This window comes from Xenopus tropicalis, chromosome 1 (assembly GCF_000004195.4).
Source record: "Xenopus tropicalis strain Nigerian chromosome 1, UCB_Xtro_10.0, whole genome shotgun sequence".
Classification (NCBI taxonomy): domain Eukaryota; kingdom Metazoa; phylum Chordata; class Amphibia; order Anura; family Pipidae; genus Xenopus; species Xenopus tropicalis.
In genome coordinates this window covers 45,800,937-45,827,742 of record NC_030677.2, presented here as the reverse complement: position 1 = coordinate 45,827,742, position 26,806 = coordinate 45,800,937, and the positions used below count along the sequence as shown (strand labels likewise).

Here is a 26,806-nt window from a genome sequence, read left to right as displayed (position 1 = left end):
AACAGTGATTCTTTCTCCCATAAGGAAAAAAACCAGACATATTAGCACCACTCTGAGTGGCTCCATACCCAGTATGACAGCAGTAATCCGAGATAAAGCTCTCCTTCCAACTACTTAAAGGAGCAATGCTTCTATCCAGGGTATTTTGGTTAATACCCTATTGATAAAGTTGCTGTTGATTAGAAGAAGACTAAACATATCTGTTCATTCTTGGCTCTAGCGTAGCCTCCAGCCATTTTCTTTTAACTCTGCTCCTCAGCTGCTGTTTCAGGCTCTGCATTCAAAGGAAGCTTAGTTTTGTTAAACATCAACAATTTGGAATCGGAGCTGTCTCTTTTCCCCAGCAAAACTTGTGCAGATCTTAAAGAGACACTGCTGTTACCACAGTCCTGCAGCTCAGAGAGCACAGGGATTAGCCATTTTATTTATACAGCATTTAAGCAATTAAAATGGAGAAAGCTGGCCACTGTAGACAGTACTTTGGGTTGAATTGGAAGGGGCATAGTACCAGTGTATATGGAAGAGAAGCCAATAAATACTTAATCTAAGTTAGAGATGCAGTGTATAACCTCTGGCTGTATAAATCTTACAATGTCTTCTTCAGTGTTGATCTTTCCCACTAGGATACTAGGAATATTCCTGGTAGGCCCAGATGCTCACCCAGTTATTTTGCCTTGTATGCATATATTTTTTTCATTCATCTTCTCTTGATGAGAACAAAGAGGGGAAATGGAGAGAAGACTAGATTAGGGCGAAAAATTTTCAACTTCCGTGTTTATGTGACAAAAAGTCACGTGATTTTCTGGATTTGGTTTGGCCAGGAATCCACGGCCCTGACGAAAAAGGCCAAGTCCTAAGGTTGGGACCAAGTCAAATTTCAGTCTAGTATTCTATTTAAAATACACATGGTAGGACTAACTGGCACTTTATCTACACCAAGCAAGTATATAGTCTATAATGCCAACATATACGTACCAACCATGAACATTCAGTGTTTCAAGGCACTGTTATAGTTGATCATGGAGACCTGCTTTGAACAGCACTATGTTTCAGAGGTCCCATGACTCAGAATAAGGACCCTTGAATTAAAGCACAACCTTCATACATGTTGCAAGCTTCCAGGAGCCACTTTAAGTAGTGTAGGATCCATTCTGCACTCCTGTTCATCGCTAACCAATCTAAGAAACAAAATAGGGCCTTACATTTATACTTTTTTCAAAAGTGTTTTCTGACTGAGAGTCTAGGATAGAGGCCCTCCCTTTCCTACCCTAATTCTGTCTCTTTGCTCTGGGCAGTATATACTATTTATCCCTCAAGACTACTGTTATTCCACCCATTCCCTTTGGTGCCAAATCCCATCTCCATCTGTTTGTATAAAATACAGATCTGGTAACATCCCCACAATATCTACGGCATGGTATTTACTGCACCCCCGTCTTCCTGGGGTTCCTCCAGTGTTTCATCAACATACAGGCAGGTCTATTGTATCCGGACTTTAGATTGTAAGCTCCTCTGGTGCAAGGAATCACGTATCATCTCAGTAAAGCAGTGTGGAATACGTTGGCACTATATAGATTAAAGATAACAACTGGAAGCAGTGCCTCAAAATCTGTTCCCCGAAAGCCTTTGTGGCCTTTGCATGATTCCTGCCCTGCAGAGCAGCTGAATGCCATTACCGATCATAGTTCCGTGCTTAATTGCACTTGTCGTACAGCTTTAACCATCTATAACCGTGCACTGTAATTTCTGCATTAGCTCCTCTAATAAACTGTGTACAGGAAAACAAAATTCATGCTGGCCTTCCGAAAAGAAAGGAAATTGCTAAGTTTTAGCTTCTTCTGTGTGGTTACTAACTTTCCGTACTGTTCCAAACAGCTGAACCATTCACATTAACTATTAAAATATAATCGCTTTTCCCTATCTTCGGCAATCATTTACTGTAATTTAATACGGTATGTTTGGATATAGAAATATTTTGTACTTACTGAAATTGAACCCTATTTTATGCTAAGTGCAAAGCATAACAAAATATTTACAATGCCTTAATGCTGGGCAGCATTAATATTTAATTGACAATGCAAATGGCTGTTATGTCAGGCTTGGCGATAACAAAATATTTAATAAGAAACAAAAGAGCTGGAAGTTAGGAAAATATTCTCATTGGTCAGAGGTTTAACCTGTTCATTGCTGCTGCTGTGCCCTAAATTGTTGCAGTTGTGTTAACTACAGTACCCTGAATACCTAATGTTATACTTAATAGCAGCTGGGAGGGATTGCATTATAATGTGCACTTGTGGTTATACTGCTTAACACTGGTATGTGATTGCAGAGCTTTATAGTGGAACTAGTAGAAACTTTGTCTGTGTAATGACCCTGATCTTCTCCCCCAACACTTATCTTGTTCATTGTAACAGACATTATAACAATGGTGTATATATTACTCCTTTAAACAAAATCCATCTAAAATTATTCTAAGCAGTCCAAATAAGCAATGAGAAATATTGTTTCAAACAGACCAGTGCTTGGAATCCAGTCGTGAATTGGTACTTACAATCAGAAGAGGAAATGTAATTGGCTTTAGAAGGATATGTTTTATAGCTCATTAAAGGTTCTGGTTTGAGCTGCTGCGGAGAGCAAGGAGCAAAGCCTTGTACATACACAGAAATAGCATGAAGAATGTGATAAATTCGTTGGGCATTGGAGAAATGCCATGGGACCTTCTGCTACATTGGGGATGCTGCGAAATTTGCAAGACCAGTTTATTAAAATAATACAGATGCATATGAGTAAATAGTGTGCACATTTTTCTTGCTGGTTTTATAGTTCTTTATTTTTGTCTAAGTGCTACCTCAAAACAAGCATATTATTCTTCTCTCATAGTTTGTAATCATGTCTACCAAAACAAAAGGGCATGAGTAGAAAAACACAGGTTAGTCCCATTTGTCTCATAAAAGGACAAAGCACCTCCCAAGCAGCAGCCTCTCTGGCCTAATTTCCAAGGCAGCTGCTGGTTTCCATGAAATACCTACAAATTGGTGGAGGGAAAGCTGCATTAGTCTGTGGTTGTATGCAGCCTTGGCCATTTAGCATTAGCTCAGCCGGAAAGGGGTAGTGTCGGTAAAAGGGCTTTAAGGCTTATTTATCATTATGTTTTTACTCACAGCGCACTCGAAAATTCCAATATAACTGCATGCACCACAAAAGTCCCAGTTTACCAATGGGACACAAATTAGTAACTGTAGGTAGTCTTGATGCAAGTTTTTTGTACTAAACTTGTGTGAATGGTGTAACTTCCAGTGCACACAGAAATGAATTTATAATTGCCGCTCCCTTAGACCAGTCCTTGAATGCTTTAAGGCGGTGTAAACTATTATTATCTATGACAAAATTATTGCAACTTTTTAAGTATTCTTTAAAATTAAATGTGTTTTCATACCAGCACACATTTTTTTTTAATAAGGTGTCTATAGGAAAGTCTTGCTCATTGGAATCATATATTTCACATAAAAAAACTTTAGGTCAGAAATTAATTTTTCTTGGTGACAACACAGAAAAACAGGTCAAAATTCAGAGAATGTTTTAGTAGAGCTGACAGATAAGACATTATATTGTGACCTCTCCATAATATATGAGAAAAATCCCTCATCATGCTTTCTGTTAGGATCTATATACCTTTTGCTAAATGCTACATTGTGCTAGACTGGAAGACAATTGACACCAAGTGGACCTCAAATGCTAAAATTGGAGAAAGCATCAAAATGCAACAATCTATGAAAAATGTAATCAGTAGACTGTAGAATAAAGGCAGCCATAACTGGGCTAATATAGAGTCATTACAGGCAGAATAACTGGATCATGAGTGTATTAGCTTTATAATATTGATGGTTCAGTTGGGCCTCAAGATCAACCACTTGATAAAGAAGTTCAGTCCGGTAACCTAATGGTAGAAAATTATTACTGAGCTAATGTAATAAAACTCACACAGTTTTCATCAGGTCTAATAAGCCATATTCACCAACCAGATGTTTGTTTTCAAACAGCTGACATTGCCTAGTGATTTCTTGTAATGGGGAGAAACCTTTCACTACTTTGCAATTGTAGCTATATTTCCTTTAAAATGGTGACAGCAGTGCAACTAAGCATTACTTTGACCATATCCCCACATAAAAGTAACTTTGGTTCACAATGGGATTTGCGACCAGTTTCATAGGGATGTGTTATTCTGACTGTGCTAGGAAAGGGCTGCAGCTGAAGCTGATGTATTGGAAGAATTGACCCCTTCGCTCACTGCAAATTATGAGAGAATGTGTTGGAAATCTGAAATATAAAACCTAGTTTTTTGACTTTTTATTGATTTTATTTTTTTCCCTGTGAACAAAACTGAGAAAGGAAAGGCTGAGTTGAAAATATCAAAGGAGAAAAATCTAGTTGCTTTCGATTTGATCCTCTTTTCCTTTGATACATGGGCTGCAGTTCACCCTAGATCTGCAGTTTTGCAAGCCTTTGATTAGCAGACCTCAGGGAATTAAGAATCATGCAAAAAAGTGCAAGGACTCCTTTGCTACAGTATTTAGTCAGGCAAAGCCTCTTGCTGACTGGTCATAAATGTAATGGTATGTAGCCATCAACTAGGTGCTGTCCTTTACAAGTACTGTAATAAGCTCTGTAATGTGCCAGGGCCATCATCCTGTGTCTGGCTGCCATTGCCCTTATTTCAGGGATACTTCTTTTAATCCAAGACCCTCTTTGATAAAGGAAAACATCTGCAATGTCATTAACAATGCTAATTGTCATTTGCCTTTTTTAGTGTTATGAAGGTTTTATTTTAAGGCACAACTTGCTCCATTACTCTGTACAGACACAGTACATACTAAGTGCAAATGGTGTTTTTATAACTAATACTATGCTCAAGACCCAAACCTATCCGCATAATCTATATTTTTGGAGATGAAAGAGATATCGAGATGAAAGAGTTGCTTAATTTGTCAGTCAGAAATATTTAAATATTTAAACTGCCTTAGAAGTGGTGGGTGCCCTTGGAAATAGAGATTAGAATACTTGAGCACTAAAAGGAAGGAGAGATACAGTACATTTAATCAGATAGGGAAACTTCAGGGCTCCAGCTGTTACAATAACTATAATTTCCTGTTGTATTTCTTCTCCGGTAAGAGATATGCTGGTTGCCTATGTCAGCATTATCTGCTTTATTTATATAAATACTGTATGATTTTAAAAAATATATATATATATATATATATTAGTTTTAATGAGGTGTTTTAGACATACATGAGCCCCTTAGGCGATTAAATGTAGAGGGAAGATATCATCAAGTGGCCACGTGTTGCACATGTCAGCATCTGGCTAGCACAACTGGATAGACCTTCAATGGTTGGATAGACCCCGAAAGGTTACATTTCTTGTAGATTCTCTGGATGAGTAAGAATGTCAACAGGAGTCCAATGGTCAAACTGATGACTTGTGATTTGCATTACTTCCTTTTTGTTGCTTCCATTGCTTTACAAAGAGAGTTGTATCCCTGACTAACAAGAGCTCATTTATTCACCAAGGAGAGGCTTGGGACACTGTAAAAAGAAACAAGATTTTGGCATTGGCATGTTTTTAGTGGAATTTGGATTTGAAAATGACTTTCATTAAGGTTATGTACAGGTACGTTCCCTTTGTCCAAGTCAAACTAAAGTATTAAATAGTCAGGGTCATTGTGGCTGGTTTCATAATTAGCAATCATTCAGGGTATAATCTGCTTTTTTTTGGATTTTTGGATGTTGCCTCAGTATGCATAGTTTCAGTATTTACAGTCATACAGTATATGCTTTTCAGTGGTTATCTATTTTTGATTTTCTTTGTTTAATATCACTTTGCAAATATTAAAATGAATTGCCCTTTAGTATTTGATACAAAAACATATGCAATCTTGTAGTAAAGTATATAAACAAGATAGTAATCCCCTAACATATTTTCTTTAATTTACACAACTTTAGTATTCATATTGTGCACCACTTTTCCACTTTTGCAACACTAGACAATCAATAAGGAGGTTGAGGCTCTTTTAGTAGCTGAACTAACTTTTTTTTTATTAAGGTTTATTTAGGTACCAGTCCTTTCTCCGGTGCATAAAGGAGACCATGTAATAATGATGGTAGTATATAGTGTCGGAAAACCTTAGACCCTTAGCTTTCCTAACTATTTTTCCTCCTTTCCTTACCCAACCTCTTTATTCTCGTAGTCTCTTTTATTAACATGCTAGCACCTATTTATCCTCTTTTTTTCCATTCAGAAATAGGAAATAACCATGAAACAGGCCAAATGGTCAGGAGCAGGAGGGCCCACTGACACCTGGGGCTACCGGGAGTTTTCCTGGTTCCTGGAGGGTCAGTCCGACACTGGCAGTACATCCACTGATCAAAGGCCAGTCAGTTTATGGGCAGTAAGCATGTGCAAAACTGAAATCACTGAACCACTTAGTTAAAAATGTGATCCCTTATCCAAAGTAAATATGTCCCTGATCTGAAATAATGTTGTTCCTTATTTAATGTAAATAATGTGAACCAAAACTTGACTTCCTATTGCCAAACTGTAACAAAAATAAACCCAAATTTTACAGAAAATGCACCAGTATTTTTCTTTTGAAAGTACCTGTAAAATGGACAGATAATGCATCTTCTATAAAATAAAATATTATAGAAAACATTGCCTAAACATCTTGTGTAATGAATGGCTCGAAGCTCAGCTGTTGTTTTGTCTTTCAGTAGTAAAACAAGCACTTGAGGAAGGTATTAATGAACTGGGTTAAATTCTATTTCTGCTCAATCCACTGTGTCACCAGCAATGACAAAGTATCAGAAATGGCACTGAATATGATGCTATTAAATGACTAAGCAAGGCAGCCCTACGCTGAATGGGGTGTGAAATAGAACAAAGGAGTAAACGGGGTTTGTGGGGGCACAGATCTTGAATACGAGACCGAAAAGGAAAACACAGAAATAATTCCAGACAGTTAAACACTTTTATTGGGAAATATTTTACCGTTGAAATGCTCACTTATTTTTATTCCATCAGAAGCATTTGGCACAGTGTGAAGAAAATCTGCTTTCTAAAAACCGTTGGCAGACAAATGTAACGAGTCTGTTCTTTGACACACTAACAAAGAAAGGAAAACAGATGGATAGATTGTGAGCACGAAATACAGTTGAGTAGTTGCAAAAGAGATGCCATGGTTTTTCAACTGGCAATCCCAAAACGCTTGTGACACAAAAGATGTTATTGCAGAGACAAGTGGGAAAGACAGATGTAAAAAAAGAAAAAATCCAACAGACAAAGGCTTGTCGATGCAATGAAATAACCTTCGAATCTGGCAGCGCATTGTGCTTCTCTAGAAATCTGCATGCCTGATGGGTCCAAGTCTCTGATAAACATGTTGCATTGGAAGCTGGGGATGTTCAAAAGCCATAGCTCTTCAACTAATGCTCCACAGACACTAGTTTGCTTAGGGTCGTGGGAGTAGCAGTTCTGTAATAGCTAGAGGACAATCTAAACAAAACCCCTATAAGGATGTAGCATCAAACATATAAGCATTAGAAATCATGGGTATTTCAAACAAAACCGGCTCCCTGTGGCAACCCTCTTTGCTTCCTACATTGCATTACTTTCTTGACAAAGGCTTTGGGGCCATCATGGATCTCTTGTTGTCAAAGGAAATACATTTAGAATGACTTTGTAGGAAAACACAACATATGTCAAACCTCTTATAGTTGTCTGGAACTAGGATTTGGTGCAGCCTTCTTTGACACAACCATTTTTGCCTCAGGAAGGTCCAATCGGATGTCTAGTTACAGGAAGTTTTACATTTATTATGTATTAACTTCTAATGAACCCGTACATAGCTGCATCCTGGCAAGCATTTCGAAAACAAGCTATCACATTTTGTTACTGCTTAACAACTTTGAAGTGAATTGGTTAATAAATAGTTTACAATGTGTACGGCAACCTGATGTTACCCCCCCAGCAGTGTGCTTGTAATGTATTAAATAGTGCCTTTGTTTAAAGTGCGGTAACCTAGGGTGAGAATAAATGGTAGGCCACGGATGCATTTGCTGGTGCTTGTTCATTATAATAGTGGCTAATGCATTTGAATTTAGAGATTTGTGTTTTTAGTCATAGTTAAAATTCTAATACAAGTTTTGAGGGTACTGAAAAGGGGCTATCCTGTATATTAACAGGAAACCTAAGAAAAAGAAGTAGTAAAAACTTTATTGTTAAAACAAAGATGTACAAATTCCATTTTATTTTAATTTGGTGAAGGAAGTCAGTTAAAAATTTAGGCTTGAAAAGCATTTCATAAAACACACCTGTATATGATGATACAAAGCCTTTATTGGACTATATTATATATACTCTTATACTTATGTACTGTCACGGTCTCACCTCATTTTGAAAATAGGAGCAACACAATAAAATCTAGCATAATTGTATATTCAAAATCCACTTGTGGCCACTCCCTGCTAGAATGCTTAGTTGGAAGAGCCAAAAGGGTCAATTAAATGAATGGTGTCCTGAAAACAAGTACATCTCTGTCCTCAAGGGCAATTCAGTAATGTGACTGTACTGTATGGAAAAAGTTCCTGTACAAAATCCATTTAAAAGGGTCAAGACTGATAGCTGCTCGCAGCACTTTAGAGAAGGGTTGGTAAACAGACATCATCAGCTTGTGATTATTGTGGCTTTCTTTGACTTCCATTACACAGGAAGCAGAACTTCACTCTTGGACATATGTATCAGTTTTGTGTGACTTAGCAACATCCTTTAGATTTGGCTGTATTGATGCATCTGGGGCAAGCAGACACATCATTTTCCACTTAAAAATTAAATGATACATTTCATGTTTCAGATGCAGAAATCAAGACTGCTGCATGCCTATATGTTTTACTGAAGATCTAGAGCAATGAATACAAATAAAGAGCAATACAACATTTGAAGTAATAGAACAGGGAAATGAGATGATAACATTTACAGTTGTTTTAGACGAGTTGTGAATTGTGGGATTTCTGCAGGTGAGCGCATTTTCAGGTACAGAAAGCCCCAGGCGGTTATGATGGGACTGCTAAAGGAGAACCTGTTAGGAAATGTCAGTTCAGATGTAAGACTTGCTTCCAATACATGTTCTATATAGAGAAATGATAAATACAGATGGACAGCTGAAAACCCAAAATGGGTCTGCACACTACAACAAGCTGGATATATACACAGCAGGAAATTCAAAACAAAAGCTAATTTATGGAAAAATATGTGTTTCTTATCAAAGCCTAGCTCTGCTGGGAACCATATAACACACTGTAATCCTTACATGCAGATGCTTTCATCTCACATTACCCATTTGGTATCATTCCAAAGCCTCTCATCATACCTTATCACCCTGTGTGAGCCTGCTCACTGGCGGAGCTGCTTGCTGTTCATTACACTTCATTGCAGGCCCTTCAGGCAACCAAAGAGGGGCATTTAATGAAGCCTTCCTGTGCTGTGTGTGCCATAGGAAAAGTGCTTGACCTTAGTGGCCCACAATTTCAAAATATTAGAATGTTCTATAAAAAAAAACAACAACTGTCTAATTGCAACTTTATTTTATTTATCTTAATAATATCCTGGTAGAATAATTTCCTCCAGAATGCAGTAACCAAAAAAAAAAACTAATTATCCCCCTGATAGCAATTGTCCATCTGTTTTCCGTTCAGTTCCCATAGATGCTGGTGTGTCACTGGAGCGCACAAAGTGGCATTCTAGTGTTTTTAAATTCAATGGAATAATATCTGGACTTCTTTTATAAACTGATAAACCTAGAAAAGGAGACAATAGGGGTAGTAAGAAGGACCCCAGTAGCTCATGGAAAAATTATATGTCCATTGTCTTCTGAGACTAAAATGTTAAATGCGTGTTGGCATGTGTTAAAAAGCATATGTCTGAATTTGTCCTGCTGGCACTTAACCTATTGGGTAATCTAGAGCTCATTGTCTGCAACTCTGGCCTTTAAATGGAAAGTGTTCACTATTTATAAAGAATGTCCTTTGCCAATCAAGTTTCTTTCAGTTGGCAAGGTATAATGTTTAATTTCTGTTGCTATATAGGGAGATAAATTGCTGTAGCTGGCATACATACTAATACATTTTGTTCCCTAATCCCTTCACTAATTGCCATAAATATTACTCTATCAATAACCCATTTGACACATTCTTCACTAAATATTTTACAAGACTTTTGATTTGACCTTACAGTTACAGTCTAATTTATTCACAAACTGTGTGCACAAAACAACTCATCTGTGTATATCTGTAGGCATACTTACACTATGACTGAATGCTTCCACATTGCTTAGCTAGACAGGGGTATTTTGCAATGATAAAATGCAGTGGCCTTCCCAGTAGTCATATATCTAAATGTACATAGACCAGGTGCTCTACATACATGTCAGAGGGTGCAACCATATAATTATCATCGTAGTTAGCCAATAGAGGTATCAACTTTACACTACTTATGTGAAGTTTTACCATGTAACTATTATACAGTAGAACACATACATGGGTGTGACCACTCAAATCATGAGAAAGAACAGAGGTGGTTCAGAAATGTGAGCTAGGTTTGGTCCAATACTAACACCAACTTAGAATTCATGCAAATTGTAACTGGTTCAAAGCTGATTTGCAAATGGCTACTTTGGGTAAGAACTGTCAATTTATAAGGATATAAATGTTAAGTATAGGACTATTGATGTAAATATGGGATATTTTGATTGCATGCAGGAGTTGTGATTACATAAATGGTCTTGTCATCTGTTAGCTCTATTTATGTGTACATTTGGCAGCCACAGACCTGTACATGTAAGCACTGCTTTTTTATATACACTTAAATGAAATGATGCAGATATATTTAGTGACAATGCATCAAATAAGAATAAAGATAGCAGTAGAATAAAAACTGATGTACTGGAGCAATAAAACAGGCTGTCTGTACATTATGCCATTTGCCTTCGCTCCTATCTTCACCTAGATCCTATATGCTTCTGTAATAAGAACACTGATGCCGATGCTTTATCATGTTTTATTGGCACTGTTTTGCTGCAGTTTATTTTAGCAAGTTTTCACTGTAAAGTCACTTTCATAGTAAAAAAAAGTAATCCCGCAGAGGGGAGATAAATGAGTTAGAAATTCCACATATTTTGCCCAAATTAAATCTTCCTTTTGCTTTGCTGAATGTTTTGAGATATATTGTGGAAAAATTCAGATTGCAGGGGCTCCTGGTCCCAGATATCTAAATCATTTCTGCCAACCTTATAAAATGACAATTAGTGTCATTTCAGCCACACACCTCATATACATGGCCTATAAAGTCTCCAGTCTGTCTGAAGCACTGGGTAAGTCATAGTTTCAATTTCAGCAACAGAAGAATTGTCAACTGTCCCAAATTTCCAGGACTTATTAAGTCTTATTAAGTGTCCTTGGGATGTACCAAATCCAGGATCCAGTTTGTAATTTGGCTAGACTCTCAAAGCAAAAGTACCCCAAACAAATTCGAAATATAATATTAAAATGGAATTCACCATGGCATTGTCAGTAAATGAATTGGTTCTTTTCATTATTATGTAGGTACTGCATATGCTCCATGCTCCATGCAATGTGGATAACATGAATTTGGCAGAGCACCAGCAGTGCAGTGTCAAGCAAGTGGGGTTAGGGGTTATATAACCGTTCATGCTTAGAAACAGGACAGAGAGAAGATTTATGATCCCTACAAGCAACTGTATATCAAACTTTAAAAATAAATATATTGCTCTTGAGTTCTTTTATGTATGTTATGTGTAGAACTGCGTTAGTGGAAGGGTTTTTAGTTCCTTTTATTTTATACCCACAGCTGGAATGTGAACTTTGACTCTCACCATCCTTAGCCTGCTGATCACTGGAGGCATGCATTAGTGAACTATGGACTAGGGCACTTAACTGAACTGCTGCCTTCTTAATAGTGCATAGGGATTTGTTTCTTAATGTAACAAAAATGCCACTGGCCAATGTCAAAATGTAACCAAGTCAAGACAGGGGGTATAACCTATTCATTTACATAAAATACTTCCGTAAAGCAGGAACTTGCCCTGCAATGCCTGTGGGTTCATAAGGGAGCAAATGAAAGGAAGATTTATTGTAGAAGCACTAATATGCCAGGTTTTTTTGTTTTGTTTGTGCTTTTAGCCAGAAGATGGAATTCTTACTACTGCACGCTTGTCATGTATCTCATTATCCTCTCTCTAATTGCTCCAAATAGAAAATCTTTAACATCATGTTTTGGTTTTTTTTATTCCTATCAGCCATGCATCTGTTTGGTCTCAACTGGCAGCTACAGCAGACAGAAAATGACACGTTTGAGAATGGGAAAGTAAATTCCGAGGTGGTGCCAACGCATACTGTCTATATACCCTCTGGTGATAATGGTAAGGGAACCTTCGCCTTCCTTTTTTGTCCTGTTCACAAATGCCACACTCTATTAGTGGCACTGAGTGCTTCTCACGCTTGAATAACACATATTGTACCATCCGCACTTACACTGGTTTTTAGGGCATTATGATTTGTGTGACAGTTCGCTGACATGGCAGCAGCCTGTCTATGCCTATAGTGTCAGTGTTCTTGTGATAGATATGTAATATTAGTAAAATTAACAGAACATAGGAATAGTAAATTATTTCATATTTGTTGAATTTTATGCTGGGTTTTGAGTCTCCAGTTAAATCAGTTATAGATGCTATTAGAATGTGATAACACACATTTGTCCCCAGTCCATTACCTTATAACAAGCATATCTGAACTAGACTGATGAAATTGCTGAGTGGTTAGTGTTATATTTAAGGGTAAACTCATTTTATTTTGCTAGATACAAGTAGATTAAACAACTAAAACCCTGCACATCCATTAAAACATTCTCTGGGCAGAAGAAAGTACCAGCTCAGGCCACCTCCCCAATTCAAAATCAGATATGGGTGTCTTTCAATAGTGTCGCATCCCTTGTGAAACGAGGCAGACCCAAAGTAGGGTTAAGCAAACGTCTCTTCCAGGCTTTAGTTAGAATGCTGAAAAAGTGAGAACCACTGATTCTGATCCTTCTGGTACTTGGGGGCATTTATTTGACATCTCGGTTTCTATTCGCTGCAAAAATCATCATATACAGATGGTTTTTAGCTTGCCAGTACAGTCTGAGAACCGCTATTAGCAACAGAATATATTCCAGTCTCTCTCTAGCCCTGTCCTTAAGGGACATTTTCCCTGCAGTTATGCTTGGCATGGAGGCAACACTTTTCTTTAAGAAGCCTTAACCCAATTTTATTGCCCTTCTGCAAAGAGAAGGTGACGTTCATATAATATTCTATTGCTTAAATGAATATTGATTCGTTTTCTATTACGAGAAGGTTTCTTCTTCCCTTCCAGTGGCTTACAGTATATCAGCAGCGTGAAGTTGTGTTGTTATTTACACAACATGTTATGTGCGGGTGACATAGTGGAGTGTTAAATATGAATCAGAGGTTATGTCATTAGGTGATAGCAAGCTATCATTTGTATATAAATACTCACATTGTAATAAATAGTTAATTTGCAGTCTTGCTGGGGATGTGCCATGTGGCCAAATAACTGTATATCAGTGTGTCGTGTGTCTCAGCAAGTGATTATCACCAGGTAATTGCCTGATAAACATGGATGCTCTGTAAACTGAATTCTGCTATTGTTGTAATATAATACTAGCAAACATCCTTTAATGTAGCAAGACTTTCTAGTAGTTAAATTACTGCGGGTTTCAGTGGTATCTGGAACTGTTTTACTTACAGTAGCAAAGCTGAATGCATACAATCTGTGTGCAGTATCTGTCTGTCTGTCTGCTTGTTTATCTGTTTGGCTGTCTTATTAATCTTCTCTGTAACCATCTTATCTATCTGTCACTCTCATTATTTCTGTCTGCCTTTCTATCCGTCAGTCTATAATGGATAATATACCTATATGCTGTAATTTTAAACGAGAGCCACTAAGACATTTTGTCTGGTGAGGCTGAGGGCTGTTATACAGGCAGGACATGAGATTCCAATGTGACTACTAATATGCTTAAATGATTTTGCAGTGGCTGTGTTTTCAAACATAAAATAAACAGATACATGCATGTACCCTGGATAAACAAGATGTTAAATATTCATTTCTTTTATCACTGTCAACTCATGCTACTGCCATTGTAGCACCATAATAGCATCCCCTGCATGCATCCGAATGCAGAATGATCCCATTTCCCTGTATCTGGAATAAGTCCAGATGAATCTCATTGCGATTAATTCCCAGTCTACCTAAAAGTAATTTAAACAATAGCGTTGCTTTAGATTGCCATGTCTTTCATAGGGAAATCTGTTGGACTCGGGCAAGAAAACAATACCATCGACTCGGGAGAGCTGGATGTTGGCCGCAGAGCAGTCCAAGAAATTCCTCCTGGGGTGTTCTGGAGATCACAGCTTTCCATCGATCAGCCCCAATTCCTGAAGTTTAATATCACTCTGCAGAAAGACGCATTAATTGGAGTGTATGGGAGGAAGGGATTGCCACCGTCACACACTCAGGTAATTGAGCCACATTGGTGTTCCTTTTGTTTGTAGTTGTGGGGGTAAATCAGAGGCTTATTGATGTTGCTTCTTTAAAGTTATTTGTTCATAGAATTGGTTGAGAGTGGTTCTGTATTGCAGAAGGTGCAAATAATTGCAGGGGCACAAAGATGCTAACATTGTGGGAAAGAATGCTGCTTCTTCCATAAATATCACATTGCATACTGCGCTGTTTTGTAAATCTCTTCTTCACTCTCAGGTCTTTCTGCTAATTAATCTCTTAAGGGGTTAAAATGATGCATTGTATTGTACATGGGATAGCATGCTGCCCAATGGTTTCTAATCTTAGCCATAAAGCACGGAAAAACTGTTGCTACGGGAGAGACAGGAAGGTGACTTAAATATTTAATTGCAATCCCCAGTGCACTAAGGGAGTAAATTATATTTTTCCCATAACTATGCTACTTAATTTAACTTTATACTTTGTTTCAGGCAGGAGGTCACACTATGGGGCACATTTACTTATCCACGAACGCTCAGAGTGTTCGTTCGATCGGTCCAATCGTATTTTCCGCGACTTTTTCGGACCTTGTACGACGCTTTAGCGCGAAAAAGTCGGATCGGTTTTGCCGCTGTTTACAATCGTTCGGTACGAAAATTTCATGACTTTCGGATCGCCAATACGATATAATTGTGACTAATAGGATTTTTTCTTAAGCATTTTCGTGATATTTGCGATCTTCGGAAATTTTCATTTTCCAATCCGAATTTTTCCCATTCTGGATTCGAACTCGTGTTTTGATAAATCTGCCCCTATATGTTGGATGATGGTATTCCTTTAATCGTTTACACTTTCTGGCCTTTTGTCCTTCTATAATGAAACAGAGTAATGTGTAAATGTATAAAGCAGTCGAGTATGATGACATAGCGCACTTTGTGTTTAAAACATCCTTCCTAGCATCCGTATTAGGTTACAGCTTGACCATGAAGAGACTGGTAGAGTAATTATATATGTGTGAATTATTTTTACCTGCTAAAGAGGTTCCAGGCTTCTTTGTGCCAGTGTAATTTCCTGTTTAACAATAGCCTTACAATAGGAGATCCGTAGCAATTCTCTGGTTGGGTGAGCATGGGTGAGGTCAGTTGCAAGAGGATTAGGTTCCCTAGGAACATGACTTTCTCCTTATGAATAGCAAACACAACTGAATGTTACAGCATGTTGCACAGGCTATGGAAAGTGTAACAGTTGTATTTGCAGAACTAAAGTAAACTAGTGAGTGACAAAACTGGTGCCTGTTTAACTAACATAATGAACTGGGGGCAATAATCCTCACTGCTGTGGGGGGAATATGAAATGTTATTCAACTAGGCCTCTCTGGTTTGCACTGTAATGAAAACAGTATGAAGAATTGCCTCGAAATTCATGTAAAGGGAGCCCCTGGGATGGAAAACTGTTTAGTTTGTCTTCTCTCTTGATTAACAATAATTATAATACCAATATCTTCTTTCATATCAGGGATAGTTGTACTCAGCAGCATACAGAGAATTATCCAGGCGTACTGTACTCCTGCACTCTAGTGCCTGTAATTTGTTCTTATTTTTGTGCCAGAAGCAAAAGCAGATAAAGTGGCTGGCCTAAGGTTACATTGCTAGATTCTATCCAGAGAACAGAATATCCCTATATGCTAGCTAGAACTTATCTAATGTTTACCGCATCTACTATAAGCGGGGCTGTCACCAGCCTAGCCAGTAAACACCTTCCAACACCGGGGCTAGTATTACAGATTTAATGTAATTGTAAATGTAACTGTAGAGCTTAGGAAATGACACCCTTCCCCACTCAATTGCACATGCAAATTTCTTATGCATCACTATTAAATCAGATATAACTTCTTCTTACAGCCAATTTGTAATGCATTCTGGGTAAAAAACATGCCGAATTGCGTCCAACATCGCACTTAGCATATAGCTCTGTTGTCTTTGCCAGTAAAAGAGCAATTGTGTTACTCAGAAGCGCAGAATATTGGTTAATAGGTATGTTTTTCCTTTAAGAAGGTTTAGGAGTCAAAGAAATGCTTAGATAAGGTAACCCATAATGGCCAATTAGCAGTTAGCCTTTAAAGGGGCCAATGTTGTGTCCATCCAAGCTAACAGCCTTGAAAAGCTAATGTCAAACAGAATGAGTAAGAGCAAGACCCGCTCTCATTTTTTCTTCAGCCAAGCCTCCTTCCACCCACTGAGTCTGCCAGGCTGGCCTTCTACCTACCAAATTTTGCCAGGCTGGCCTTCAACCCACTGTGTCTGCCAGGCCCCCATCCACCCAATGAGTCTTTCAAGCCTCCTTCTACCCACCAAGTCTGCCAGGGTGGCCTTCCACCCACCGAGTCTGCCAAGCCTCCTTCCACCCACCGAGTCTGCCAGGCTGGTCTTCCACCCACCAAGAAGGGGCATCAAGAAATACATTTTTTTGGACAGAATTACTGTAATTCAATAGGAGTGCATTTTAATTTGTTGAATCTGATGCCTTTTGACATGCCATGGATAGCAAAAAGGTTGGGCACAATGGTGAAAATCAGCCTTACTAAATCTAGGCGTGTATGGGTGTTTTGCTAGTAAACTTTGGTTAAAATACTTAAGCAAGCACCTGAATGGTTGATTTTAGTTACACCTAATGGCACAGAACAAGCTTTTTCTCCACACTTTTTGGCATGTTGGCAATAGCTTTAGAAATGAATTTTGCCCAGTTTCCTTGGCCTTTTCTAGCTGTATTTTGTTAATAAAAAGTTCTTCCGTGTTAAAGATTTTACAAATGAAATGTGTCAAATACAAAAGCATAATAATACAAGGAGGTGGAAGAGAAAATTTATGAACGCCACGAGACAAATGTGCAACTAGAAATTCTACAGCTACAATTTAAAAGTGACAGTGATGTGAAACCTTTAATGCTAACAGAGCTATTTGCCGGCATTTACTGCATTGCTGATTTATAGGGGACATTTTCATTTGCTTTTTAACACATTCTCTGCACTGCTGACAGCATCCTGATGTGTAAGCATAATTTACCCTGTAAATAAGGATTTCCAAGGGTAGCTAGCCTGAGGGTTACCAGCTGTTGTTGAACAGACTCTGTAGCTGCTAATACTGAGACTTATTGACTCAATCCAGTTGTTACAAGGTGTGGTTCTGTATAACTAATGTGACATACCTTGTTATATTGACTGGCACCCAAGATGGCCACCCTCAACCCCCCTCCCCGCTTAGTTTTCATACATCCAGGCCCCAAACTCCTTCCCTCAAGCTTTGCAAACCACCTGCCACCTGAGCCCAACCAAACCACCACTGCCCTCAAGCTTCTACTGCTGCTCACTACCTCTTGCCACTAGTCAGTCATGCCAATCCCCACCACTCTGTCCATTCAACACCACTGATCCACTCTCCTACCAATTGTGTCCCACTACTTTTGTGCCCAAGACACATGCCTCTTTTCCCTAACCCTAGTTTCAACCCTGGGTACATCTGCAGCCACAGTGGAGAATAGCACTGAGAACCTTAGCCAGTGGCATTTGCTTGACACTAAAAGCTACTGTCACCTTCAAAGCTTCTGATATCTCAGATGCCTCTGACAGTTGCTGGCCAATGACCAGCAAAAAGTATTGACCAGATGGCCACCACTGATCACAACAAGCACTTGGAGTACTAAAACAACATGGGCAGATTTAAACCTTTCCCTGTGGAATTACCCTTCTCAGTTAGAAGGAGGAATAAAACATTAAGGCAGTAAGAGAGCCTTTGACAAACAGTGGCTTCTCTGGGTTTTAGATCTGCAACCCCTGGAGGTCCAGTCACAGATTTTCCTCGGATTATTCATTATCACAAGTGCCCAAATCAATTCTGAATGAATTTTAGCTATGGGAGCAGTGCAGCCAACTGGTGTGCCTCTTTCATGATCAGGTTTATGTGAGAAAGCCCTTTACTTTGCTGGAAATGAAAGAATTCCTGTTTATGGATAAAATCCAGTAGAGCAGTGTGTAGCAGGCTTGTTGTGAGGAGTCTCAAATACATCAGACAGAAATAATTGACAGCGGTTGTCTATTGCAAAGCAATCAATGCTAGACTGAAAAGTCTTTTGTGACACTTGCTAAAATGTCAGTTTCATTGCAACACGGAGATCAATATGCTTATTTAAAGAGACTTTTGGAAATAACAAAGGACTTTAATAGCTTAAAGCAAAATTAAATGAAGGAGAACGCACATCCTTTTTTACTCGTGGAAAGTAATGAATTTGGTTCATTACAAGAAAAAAAAAAATTGTTAGTTCATTGGGAGACAAGTAAATCAAGATTTCCCCCCTTGTCTGTTCAATAAAAGACCACTGATTTGCTGAAAACTGCTGACAAAATGGACATGTTTTTCTGTTTTTCCCTCTTTTCAGAGTGGAACAATTATACTGTAAACAATATATTGTATTTTGATGTGAGTACATGACTGGGCTGATTGTGAAATGGAGAACACAAAGGAAAGGTCTTTTGCGAATTATGTGTTGCCTATGCTCCCTCCTGTGTGCTCTATAGCTTCTTATAACTAAGCAGAACACAGTCATCTATTAAAAGTGGAGATATAGCATTTCTATTCTATTGTTTATATTTGAAAATAAGATCAGTAATGAATTATGGACGTCCCAAGTCCCAGGCAGTTCTAGATTTTGGTGGTTAAATCTATTCTTTGCTTATGTCTGTAGGCTAGCACCACCAGTATGAGGATGGGGTTCCCCAGAGTCCATGGTTCTCATAAGTCATGCATTGGCAGCAGTGCTAGGTAACATATAGAATTCCGGGCAGTCCATGATGGTGGACAGGGTGGCTGAAGACCAGGGCTTGGTCTAATTTATTCTCAGCCCTATGTTATTGCAAGCAGTAGACTGACAAAGGACCTTGGTGCAAAATTTTATGCAGCAAATGAATTTAACTATGGGAGCTGTGCAGCCAACTGGCATACCATCTTATGATTAGGTCTGTGAGCAAAGCTTTTTCTAAAATTGGATAAAGTGTGGAGCAGAATTAAAGGGCTGTGCAGCCTGCTGTTGCCAGCAAGAAGCATTACACATCACTGTGGACTAAAGGACACCGGAATTGCGAAAGCAAGTGATGCCCTTATCTAAAAAATCTATCAGGCAAACTACTGGGTTTGCTATGTTCTTACCCTGGTGAAGAGTATGGAAGGCAATGGCAACAAATTGATTGAATGTTTTCCTTATATAACCTATTGGTGAAAATGTGAAAAAGTGCAAGAATTTCTAACAACAGTAATACTGTTTTGTACAAGGAAGGGCTACTGTAATGCATGTAGCTTATCTAAAGCCTAGGGGCTGATTTACTTACCCACGAACGGGTCGAATGGAGTCCGATTGCGTTTTTTTCGTAATGATCGGTATTTTGCGATTTTTTCGTATGTTTTGCGATTTTTTCGGATTCTTTACGAATTTTTCGTTACCAATACGATTTTTGCGTAAAAACGCGAGTTTTCCTATCCATTACGAAAGTTAAGTTAAGTTTTAACGCTACGAAAAATGCGCAACTTTTCGCGTAAGTTTTAACGCTACGAAAAATGCGCAACTTTTTACGCAACTTTCGTAATGGATACGAAAAACTCGCGTTTTTACGCAAAAATCGTATTGGTAACGAAAAATTCGTAAAGAATCCGAAAAAATCGCAAAACATACGAAAAAGTCGCAAAATGTTCGTTTTCAAGTCGGAACTTTTCCAATTCGGGTCGGATTCGTGGGTTAGTAAATCAGCCCCCTAGAATGCATAATTATCATACACGAAGGAGGCAGGCACAAGCCATTGAGCCATGGAGCCTTGGTAATTCATAGCACAATGTTATTCTCTCTCTGTCTCATTTGACAGTCCTGACAAACAAAAAAAGGTATGTTGTAACAAAATATAAATATAAAAGGAACATCTGAAACTGAAAGAACAGCGAAAAGTACAAGCATCTGACCAATTTGCTAGTCCGGGTCACTGAATGAAAGAAAACACCCAACACTGAAGAGCCGCTTTTTTAGTCTTGATCCGATTAATCCCCTTGACCTGTTTTTTCCAGTCTTTCTGTGTCTGTGCCCGTGGATACATCCTAATGTGTCAGCATGGCAGAGTGAAACCCTCAAGCCTACAGCAAGATTTCATTGTGTCCTTTTCTATTTCCCTAAGCATTCACTAACATGACCATTCACTTTCCAATATCTGGTGGAAAATTGAAGGTTTCCATATAGTTCACTTCACACAGTATTGCCATCGCAGGGCTCGGCTATGGAAATCACCAAGCATGGAAACAGAATAGAACGTTATTGCAAGAGAGGGCGATCCTTAAAGTTAATGGTTAGTGACTTTGTGCTATGAAGCTTGCACATTACCTGACAAGTACTGTGTATATATCAGGGAAAAAAATTCACTTTCTCTTTCCGTCAAGAATATCACTGTAATGTGTACTTGCTTCATCGCTCTATTATGAAGACCTCAAACATCTTACTGCTGTTAACCTCAGCCGGTGATACAATATTCTGTGTTACATGATTGTTTTAACCCTTACCAGTTGTGAAGGGGTAAAGCAAATCAAGGCATAGTTATAAATATATACATATATGGGCTCAATATACCATCTAACTATATGTGTCTACACCAGCTATCTATGTACATATATTTTATGTACCTAACCATCTTGACAAAAGAGCAGAGTGGTACTCGAAATGTTGCCAATTGCTATATTGCCATAAAAAATGAGAATTTTGAAGGAGTGCTGTCATATGAGATACTCTGTCTATACAGTGTGTGTTCTTATGACATTTCTGCCCTCTCCTTGGATTAACACAGAAAGAATCAGCTGAATGATGAAACCATGCAGGTCAGACCCTTCAGATGTCAAATGTAAAGGCCTTCTGAACAGATCTGAAGGCATAGGACCCAATATTTCTTTAAATGTGGCCCATCCCATGTGCCATATACACAGGCCATTGTGCCAGGCTCAGATGTAAAGCCAAAGGGTTTCTCTTTCAGATGTGCCTTGTGATATTTTTCTACTTTGTATCAGTCAAAAGCTTCACCCCTTGATTTTTTTTTATCATTATTACACATTCATGAGACTTTTGAAAAGCTGTCTGGGGGGAGTACTAAGAGTCGATTCCTATTCTCCCTGTAAACCAGAAAAAGTTAAAAGTGAGTTTAAGGCTTCCGGGGCTTAATAGTGTGCGGCATTATTGGAAATGACTAATGCTGGTAGTTTGAAGGGTCCTGCTGTTGTTCCTATCACTTGACACAGCCGCCGAAACTTCCAGGGAGCAAGGAAAGGTCTGCAGGAGTAAAGCAGGTTAATAAATTCACCCCTGGAGTGCTCTTTGTATCAAACCTCCACTCCACGCACACAAATAAAGAAAAAACCCTCCAGGCTTTAGCCTTTTACTGTACAGTTTATTCCGATCCACACGTTACATCACATCCATTTAACCAATTCTGATGGCTACTTGGGGTTTTTTTATTTTATTTTTAGATTTATTATTTTCACTGTATTAGTTACACAGAGCGCAGAAAATTACAAATGATGGTTAAGGTCCACAAAGCAAATAAATCCAGCAGGGGAGATACATAGAAAGGAGCCCCATCGGAATAACAAAAAGGCTTTGCGTGATGCATGCAGCGTGAATGTAGAATCCTCGGGAGACTGTGTACTCACACCTTTTTATAGAGAAACTAACTCAAGAGAGAGCATAGAAATATCCATATGGGGCATATGGAAATATATTATTGACAGACATAATAAAAACCCTATAAATGATGAATTATGTAAGCTATGCACATTTGTATTACAATACATTCAATACTGCACTCTTTTATTCAGCAGGCTTGAATTTCTTTAGGTATTGAATAGCATTCCTGCTAATCATTTTCACATTTATACTTGTAAACTGGAGCTGTCATATTTCTTGCCCCGGCAGCTGTATCCTTTATACTGTAGGTTGCTGCCCCGGTAGTCACAGCAATGGGGACTTTACTATTGCAGTCTATAGAGATTGCATTGGAGTTTTGATTGTTCCCTATTATGCCTATAAATGCTAATACAAAGTAAGGGAAAGTTCCTGGCACATGGTAATTGATGTCATCACACTGTCTATTTACGGAAAATAAATGCAAGATAAAGTTGGCTTATGAATATTTAAGAGAAGGTTATTGGAAAATATTATTTATTCTATTAAGAAAGAGTATTAGATAGATTATTTGTCGAATTGTCCATTAACCAAAAAAAAAAAAAGTGATGACCTTGAGTTTCAGCGTTGGCTCCGAAGCTTCTTCTGATCTACAAACTCAATGTCCGATGCTGTTCATGGCTGCTGGAAGTTGACCTTCGCAAAATGATGACAGTCCCTCATTTTCGATGATGAATATGATTTTTTTTCCCAGGCTGGGGGCATATTTCTCCAGGCCAGTTGCTTTCTGAATAATTTATTACCAAGAAACTGAGCAGTGCAAGTCGCAAGCCTGTTGCAAAAGGTCTATATCAACAAGCTGCATTTCCTGACATAATTTCATGCCTTCCTCAATTCCCCATGATGTTGCTATACTGATGGGCTCTGCATTGTGCTGGCCTGTGCTCAAATATATTCCCTTCTCCTTTTCTAAGTATTATAATTGGTTTTAAATAAAATATACTGTATTTAAGCATTACAGTTTCCTTTTTACAGAATTGTTAGCACAGACAGAAATAGTATTGTTCTAAACCTGATTTGTTTGATTTCTTATAGTATGACTTTGTGGAACTTCTGGAAGGGAGTCGGTTAATTTCCAGAGAGAAACGCAACTTGCCCGAATCAGATAAGGCCACACGGCTCCCGAGGTCTATTAGCCTTCATGAGGCCGGATTTATACAGTATCTCAACTCGGGAATCTGGCACATTGCTTTTTATAATGATGGTAAAAACCCAGAACCAGTGTCATTCAACACGATTGTCATAGGTAAGTTCAGCTATATATTTAACCATAATAAAGTTGTGACTTGTTTTACTTTCATGGAAACAATGTCTTATTTGTAAGATTAGATGCAAAATCATTGAAACTATCACAAGACTTTCAAACTCTTGCATTTCCGATACATGTGCCTGCACCCGGGCGTATTCTAGTCATTTAGGTGCAGGCACAAGTAGGAGGCGTAGGGCGGAATTTTCGGCAAGAGTTTTTCCGCTTGCCAAAAATATCCACCCTACGCCTCGTCTGGCATTAGTCTAACTTTGTGGGGTCCAGGTTCCATGCTTAATGCACCAACAGCCTGTCATGTTTATTCAGTCACAACTAATTAATGTATAACTACCTGCTAACGCAGTCAGCAAGATTGTCATTTCACATTAGTCAGCCAGCATTAAAATATGCCATGTTTTGGACATTGTCATAACAAATTGGACTTCCTAATCCTGACTTACACTGGCAGCAATTATCGGAAATAAGTCAATATTTGCTTTCATGGAATTTCATGGAATTGTTACCGCCAGGCAAAATGCCTGGCGGTAACAAAGAAATAGAAAGGGTAAAAATGGAAAACTTGTCAGGTCCCCTGTTTAAAGACAGTCTCGCTCCTTCTTTTATTTTCAGAGTCCGTTGTGGAATGCCCCAGAAATTGCCATGGAAACGGAGAATGTGTTTCAGGAACATGCCATTGTTTCCCTGGATTTCTAGGCCCTGATTGTTCCAGAGGTACACAAATTGGTTTCTTTTGTAAGGCAAATATAACTGCGATGCTGGCACACAAACCATCAGCCATTTAAGGAAGTCGCGTCTGACACGGAAATTTATTTGCCTTTTTCTTTTTAATGCGTGTCAGTGGTCCAAGTGCAAAAGAATAGAGTGTCTAATTCTTATATTGTCATCTTTTATTACACAGCAGCCTGCCCTGTATTGTGCAGTGGAAATGGGCAATACTCCAAGGGACGCTGCCTCTGTTACAGCGGTTGGAAGGGCACGGAATGTGATGTCCCCAGTACTCAATGCGTGGATCCATTGTGTGGTGGCCATGGAATCTGCATTATGGGATCCTGTGCTTGTAATTCAGGATATAAGGGGGAAAACTGTGAAGAAGGTATCCCTTAAATTCCTCTGTTTTTCTTGTTTAACAACAGACCCAGGTCCTGGCTCTGGGAAAGGCACACAGATTAGAATCAGAAGCACAATCAATTTATTACAAGGGATATATATATATGTGTACCATATATATTTGTCACTTTTGTTTTATTATTCTAAATCATCCATATGTAAAACATATCAGTGCAGTTGGGCCCATCTACAAGAATATAAACAGGATTATAGGGAGAGTCATGTGTGTGAGCTTTTTATATTCAGATCTTGTAATAAATGACTAGACATTCAAAGTTTTAGTGGAAATGAGTTTATTCATGGTTTCAAAAACCTCTAAAACCGCAAAAATCAGAATGTTGGTAAATCTACCTCCACGAGTTATCTTGCAGTTAGATTTTTATTGACATTCAGTGTAGGGTAACTCATAAGAAATGTGTTGCTTCAATGGAAACAATGGTTTAGACTTATTTGGAGAAAGATAACTATATGTCAAGAGCCGTAAACTGTACGCATCATGAACGTCATAGCACTGATAAAGGGAGCAGCAGATTACAAAAGCCCAGGTCAGAGAAGCTGGAAAATAGTCCAAATTGGGATCAAATGGCAAGGCTGATACTGGCCAACAGTCTTCGGACAATATCCGATACAAAGGGGGTTGCTCACAACAGGAAATAAAAAGGAACGGAAGCCTGGTAGCAGGATGTCAGAAGATCAACAGGGTGTATATAGAACTAGTTGGGCAATAAAAAATACGTGGAAAATAATTATTAATAATTAAATAATTATTTTAAACTCTTTACATACCAGAGTTTATAGGAGTTATGGAGGTGACTTAACAACTACCAGCATGTTAGCACCATAGATTCTGTGTTTGCTTGGTTAAAAACTTTTTTAACTAGTAAGCATGACCCTATACCAATGTGACTGTATAGATAGATGTTTTCCCCGTGTTCAAACTTATCAACCTATTCTGTCAATGTAGTGATTTGGATGTTGCTAATAGGAACTATGAAAAAACTGGCAAGAATAAAACTTCTATGCTATAATAAACTACAAGTAATTAGTTATTTTATGTAAATAAGATATATGTTCTCTCTTAAAGATTAAGCAGCTCATTAATCCAAAAGTAATTCCCAAACTGGCTCTTCTTAGCTATTGCTGCTTACAGTTTTCTCCCAATGGAACACGGAGAATGATGGGAGCTGTAGTTTGGCAGCAGTTGGATAGCCACAGTATGAATATTCCCATCTCACAAAGCTGTTCAGACTTGTCTTTAGAGAAAGGGAAGTTAGTCACAAGGAAACTTAATAGCCTTGTCATTAAGCAGATGTAATTAGGAAATACAGTATGTGATAGTGTTACGGTCCATTTTGGTCTGCTGTCTAGTAAGGAAACCACCATTTTCTTCCTTCAATAAAATTGTTTTTATTGATCTGCGTGTGCAAAGCAATGCAATTAAGTCCTTGGAATTACATTTTCAGACCATTGACCTGAAAGTGTACGGTTTTATTGAGTCAAATTGCTGAATTAAGTCTCATCATCCAGCACACATTAATGGGAGTTAAAGAAGATATACAGTATTCAGCTGATACATTAGAAAACAGCAATGGGTCTGCAGAGTGTGTCTAGGTCAATATGTCATATTTGTGAGAATGCCAGTTTTCTACCCTGCCATTGATTGAACAGGCAAGCAGTGTGCTGGAAAGTCAATTGGTGCAAAGTATTATTATTGTAAATAAAAGAGGAGCTGTACATACATTGTACTTGTGCTGTGACTAGCCCATTCAACTAACAGAGAGAAAACTTGGGTTATGTTCATATTGATATAAGGAAGTTCAAATGAAAGGTCTTAAGCAGATCTGGTAGCCATCCATCATCAGACGATAAGCACATAAACTAATAAACATGCTATACAAGGCAATGACAAATAGTGGTCTTATTTATCTTTATTTATATGTGTATAAATACAAATATAGCCAGTGTTAATGCTGGGCATGGGAAAGGTTTACTTCCATATCTTTTGTTATGTGTGATTGCCTTATGATTGCTGAGACCCTGGAAATAAGCAGTA

General features: G+C 38.4%; 1 protein-coding gene across 8 annotated transcripts in view; it reads left to right on the top strand.

Moving 5' to 3' along the window:
- The window catches only part of tenm3 (teneurin transmembrane protein 3), a 580,699-nt gene that overhangs the window by 458,689 nt on the left and 95,204 nt on the right, over positions 1–26,806 (top strand). For all 8 annotated transcript variants that reach the window (XM_031895448.1, XM_031895444.1, XM_031895443.1 and 5 more), the window contains 5 exons: positions 12,365–12,487; positions 14,427–14,641; positions 23,415–23,625; positions 24,256–24,357; positions 24,545–24,739. In XM_031895448.1, the coding sequence (XP_031751308.1) occupies positions 12,365–12,487; positions 14,427–14,641; positions 23,415–23,625; positions 24,256–24,357; positions 24,545–24,739 (846 nt within the window). The remainder of the gene's footprint in view (positions 1–12,364; positions 12,488–14,426; positions 14,642–23,414; positions 23,626–24,255; positions 24,358–24,544; positions 24,740–26,806) is intronic.